This window comes from Neophocaena asiaeorientalis, unplaced genomic scaffold, assembly GCF_003031525.2.
Source record: "Neophocaena asiaeorientalis asiaeorientalis breed wild unplaced genomic scaffold, Neophocaena_asiaeorientalis_V1.1 scaffold606, whole genome shotgun sequence".
NCBI lineage: Eukaryota > Metazoa > Chordata > Mammalia > Artiodactyla > Phocoenidae > Neophocaena > Neophocaena asiaeorientalis.
This window is the reverse complement of record NW_020173687.1, coordinates 1145101-1149938: the sequence shown is the minus strand read 5'-3', so window position 1 is coordinate 1149938 and position 4838 is coordinate 1145101. Positions and strand designations below refer to the sequence as shown.

At 63.7% G+C, this 4838-nt stretch overlaps 1 protein-coding gene across 1 annotated transcript in view; it reads left to right on the top strand.

Moving 5' to 3' along the window:
* Positions 1-276: 276 nt before the first annotated feature.
* NTSR1 (neurotensin receptor 1) overlaps positions 277-4838 on the top strand; it is a 48645-nt gene continuing 44083 nt past the window's right edge. Inside the window, exon 1 of the mRNA XM_024750452.1 lies at positions 277-990. Coding sequence (XP_024606220.1) covers positions 277-990 — 714 coding nt within the window. The remainder of the gene's footprint in view (positions 991-4838) is intronic.

Here is a 4838-nt window from a genome sequence, read left to right as displayed (position 1 = left end):
CGCGCAGCCCGAGCCCCAGCCGGCCAGGCGCTCTCAGCTGGAGCCGGCGCTGCCGCCCCGGGGCCCGAGGAACCGTGGGCTCTGGTATTCGGAGGAAGCCGGGAAAGCGCGCAGCCCCCGGTGAGTGCAAGCCCCGAGCGCTCTAGGCTGGCACGGACCAGGGGTCGGCGCTTCCCTGCTGGACGGCGCGCCCCCTCTGCCTTTCACGCCCACCCCTCGGGCTCCCTCTGCTCTGTCCCTGCCTGAGACGCGCCCACCACGCCCGGCGCGCGGAACATGCACCTCAACAGCTCGGCGCCCGGCCCACGGGTCTCCCAGGCTGGAGACCCGTTCTTGCTACCGCCATCGGGGCTGGAGGCGGCGCTCCTGGCCCCGGGCTTCGGCAACGGCTCCGGCAACCTGTCGGAGCCCGTCCCAGCGGCGCCCAGCAGCGACCTGGACGTGAACACGGACATTTACTCCAAGGTGCTGGTGACCATCGTGTACCTGGCGCTCTTTGTGGTGGGCACGGTGGGCAACTCTGTGACGGTGTTCACGCTGGCGCGCAAGAAGTCCCTGCAGAACCTGCAGAGCACGGTGCACTACCACCTGGGCAGCCTGGCGCTGTCTGACCTGCTGATCCTCCTGCTGGCCATGCCCGTGGAGCTGTACAACTTCATCTGGGTGCACCACCCCTGGGCCTTCGGCGATGCTGTGTGCCGCGGCTACTACTTCCTGCGCGACGCCTGCACCTATGCCACGGCCCTCAACGTGGCCAGCCTGAGTGTGGAACGCTACCTGGCCATCTGCCACCCCTTCAAAGCCAAGACCCTCATGTCCCGCAGCCGCACCAAGAAGTTCATCAGTGCTATCTGGCTGGCCTCTGGCCTGCTGGCCGTGCCCATGCTCTTCACCATGGGCCAGCAGAACCGCAGCGCCGACGGCCAGCACCCCGGTGGCCTGGTGTGCACGCCCATCGTGGGCGCCGCCAAGGTCAAGATCGCCATCCAGGTGAGCAGCCTCTTCAGGGGAGCAGGAGTCGGAGGGCACCAGGCCAGCGTCTCCCCTGGGGGCAAGGGTCCAAGGCACACCCTCAGGGAAGCCACAGCGCGTCTCTTTCCCTCACCCCAACAGTAATTTCTGGTCTGTGTACCCTCTGGGTACAGGAAGTTGGAGAAGTGTCCCAAAGGAAGTTTACTCCTGGGAAGCTGGGAAGGGGTGGGGGGGTGCGGCAGGAGGGGTGGGGCTTGAGAGCAGCCTGACCCCCACTTCTTCCCACCTTTCGCTCCAGGGCTGCCAGGTCTCAGCCCCCCTTATCTCATCCCCTCCTTCCATCAAAGGGGGCTGGAACCCTAGATCAGTGACCTCTCTAGGGGAGGGGCGTCCGTGGATGGGCCTCAGCTGTCTCCGTATTCCCTGAGATGTAGGGTAAACTTGTGTGTGCTGGTGCCGGCCTCTTTCGGGAGAGAGTCCCTTCCATCAGCTTCTCAAAAGGCCCTGTGGTCCGTCTCCTCAGTAGCAGAACCGCCCCCGCCAGGACTGCTCCCCCTGTGCCTCCTGGCCTGATGCTGTCTTGGGCCAGTTCCTTAATTTAGCCTCAGTTTTCCCATCTGTGAAATGGGGCAATCACAGCCGCCACCTCTGAAGGTGGAAATTCAAGGGAGAAGGTGTGGGAAGTGCTTGTTTGGCTCCTGGCATGTAGAAGCTCTCGGAAGCACTCTTACTGCTGGTGGTGGTGTCGACGCTGTTTCTATTGGAAAATCCTAAGGTACTAGGTGTGGTGGCAGGCGGGGGGCCCATGTAAGGTGGATAACACTGGAGCCGGGTGACCAATGGTCCTCTGAGGGTCTGGGCGAAGTGCGTGGGAACCCAGGGGCCAGCCCTCCCCGGGGAATTGGCTTGGACGAGGCGGCCTGGCCAGGAAGGGGTATTCCGACCCTGGGGAGAGGCTTCTCAGGCAGGGACATTCCAGGCAGGGCCCTGAAATGGAAGGAGGAGGGCGTCCATGCGAGCAAGTCCTGGCAGAGACACCGCTTTCAACGGCATCGTGGCCTGAGAATGTGGGTAGCCATGAAGGCGGGTGGGGGGGGCGTCCTCCATCTCAGGGTGGGATGGGAAAGGAGGAGCTGGGCTGAGTGGGGGTGGGGTGGGCGCTCTGGGCTGTCCCGTCTGGCTGTCGTTTCACGCCTGAGCCATCCGCAGCTTCCCAGCAGAATTGTTGTTGCCTCTGAGTATGACGGGTGTGCCAGGGTAGGACAGCTGGCGTGCTGGGGGGCAAGAGATGCCGTCTGCGTGTCCATCCCTGGGCTGCGGCTGACCCTCCACAAGCCACCACCAAGATGGAGCCGGTGGGCAGAATTAAGCTTCGGGCCCCCCGTCGCCTGTGCGGAAGACGTGCGGCTCCGGGTGTCCCTGCATGGAGCGGCCCCGGCAGCCACGTGTGGCGGGGGGATGAGTCAGAGGCCACTGCCTCTCTACTGATGCCTCTCCTGTGCCAGAAACAGTGGCAAGCAGGGCGTATGCAGTGAACAGTGGGAATGACCTTCCGGCTTCCTTTGAGGTCTCGATGGGCTGTGCCCAGGGTTGGGGGGTTGGGGGACAGCAGCCATGACACCTGCCTATGAAGGTTGGACGTGTCAGGCTCAGGTCAGCAGCTCGGGGTCAGCAGTACCCACTGCCCTCCAAGGGGATGCTCCCCTCGGACCCTTGCCCGCTCTGGCCCCTGTGGCTCAGCCAGGAGCAGCCGGCGTTCGGATCATCCAGAAAAAACAACAGCAGCAGAGGGAGCACGGCCTCCCCCTAAAGCATCCTCACTCTCTCTAGGTCATGGAACCGGACACCTCAGTGACATGGCCTCGCCTCCCAAAGGGCCACTCCCAGGAATCCTCTTGGTCAGAGGCTGTGATGCTGACGTGGGCCGGGGCGTGTCCTGCTCATTCGTCCACTGGACAGGTGTCTGTTGAGCACGTGCTGCGGAAGGACCGCTCTTGTGCCCGCAGCTGCGGCACTGCCGAGAGCTTACTCAATACTTGCTGGCGTCCTGGCGCCCTCAGAGATCAGAGTTTCCATTTTCTTTTAAAGGCCTTGGCCGTGTGCTTGGGAGAGACTGACGGGCCGGTTGTAAAGGTGCCCTTCCCTCTGATGCTGACGGCTCCCGCGAGGCTCCTTGGGCTCCTGCACGCGGGCTGCTTCCTGTACCTGAAAGAACGTTCCTCACGGGGGAGCTCAGCCCTGGCGCTGCTCCCCGCTGCGTCTCTTCTGCACCGCCATCCGCCATCCCAGGAGAGGTTTCCCCGGGGGATTTTACGTTCCCCACACGGGCTTCTGGGCCACCTGGCAGATCTGGGCCAACGTCCACAGTTTTTAAACCGTGACATCTGTCCAGAGAGGGGCTGGGTGCCTGCCTCCGTGCGTCTGCCTCTCATGGACCACGTTTGGACGTGTGGCGATGTTGGCCAATCAAATGGCCCTACTTTCCAAAACGGGGGCCCCTCCCAGCCCAACTGTAGCCCACAAGGCCTGTCAGCCCTCCACACCTGTGAGCTTCCGTCCTGGACACTTGCAAACAGAGGTCGTGTTTAGAAACGAGGTGGTTCAGTGATTAGATTTCTGAGCCGCTTGGAATTGTCATTGCTGGCCACAGCTGGGCATTTTCTGGGCGTGTAGCCGGGGGCTGGGGGTGGACAGGGGGCAAGAGGAGCTTACGGTGAGGACAGGGCCTTGCAGGCCAGCGAAGGCCCCAGACCCTGGGCCTCAGGTCAGTGGGGGAGTCTGGGAGGAGGAGGCCTCAGGGCCTGCCACGTTGCCCGAGGACGGTCCGGCCCCTCCCTGGACCCCAGAGGGAACTGGATTCAATTCTCCTAAACAGACTGCTGGGCCCAGGGCCGACTTCTGGAGTGGAAGACAGCACGTGCCAGGGATTGTGGGGTCTCCCTGTTGGGAAGCGCTGTCCCTGCTCACTCAGGCATCTCCCAGGGCAGGCAGTGGTCCCCACACAGGTGGGCTGACCCTGGCCGTGTCTGGTCCACTGCGTTTCAGGCCTGGCCTCGTGCTCTGACCTCAGCGTGATGAGGTCCTGCCATCACAGGCTCTGTGTCGCAGCTGCGGGTCCGGTGGGGCCCGTGTCCATCCATCCTGTGAGAGTGTACTGGGCACTGACCGGGCAGCTGGCCGGGAGGGCAGCGACCCGAGGAGGCCTTAGTGGCAGAGGCCTGGGGGCTGAGCGTGTGCTCGACTGTGGTCGCTCACGCCCTCCTGTCCCCGTCACTGGCTGTCTCCAGAGCTCAGTTACTAGAAGGGGATCCTTTCCCTCCAAAGTACAGAGTCATCTGTGCCTCTGGGGGGGGCAGGATCTGGGGGGCCACACCTGCAGTGGGTGGGCACGTGAGCTCAGAGTCCAGACCCTGGGCCACAGCCAGAGACGCCCCAGGAATAGGGTCACCTTCAGCCCACGATGCTGATGGGCACCAGCAGGCAGAGCGCCCAGCGCCCTGGTCCAGGATTTATGCTTAATACTGCCCAGTGGAGCTTAGTGTCCCGTAGTGCCCAGTGCCCAGTGCCCAGTGCCCAGTGGTGGCCTTGTGCAGTCACCAGCAAGTGTCCTTGGGGCAGCGTGTAAATCCGGTCCTCGTGACGCTCAGCCGGGGGGTAGATGTCCTCCTCCTGGGAGCACAATGCTCTGTGAGGGCCGACAGAGGACCCCTAGGAGGCTCCCAGGTCGCAGCGGCCCCTTTGCACGTGGCCGCGCCCCGGGAAGGGTGAATTAGTGACCACAGGGCATCTGCACCCCCACCCAGCGAGGCCGCCCTAAGGCAGCCTCTCCTGGCATCACCGGCAGGAGCCCACCAGGCCTGGCTCGG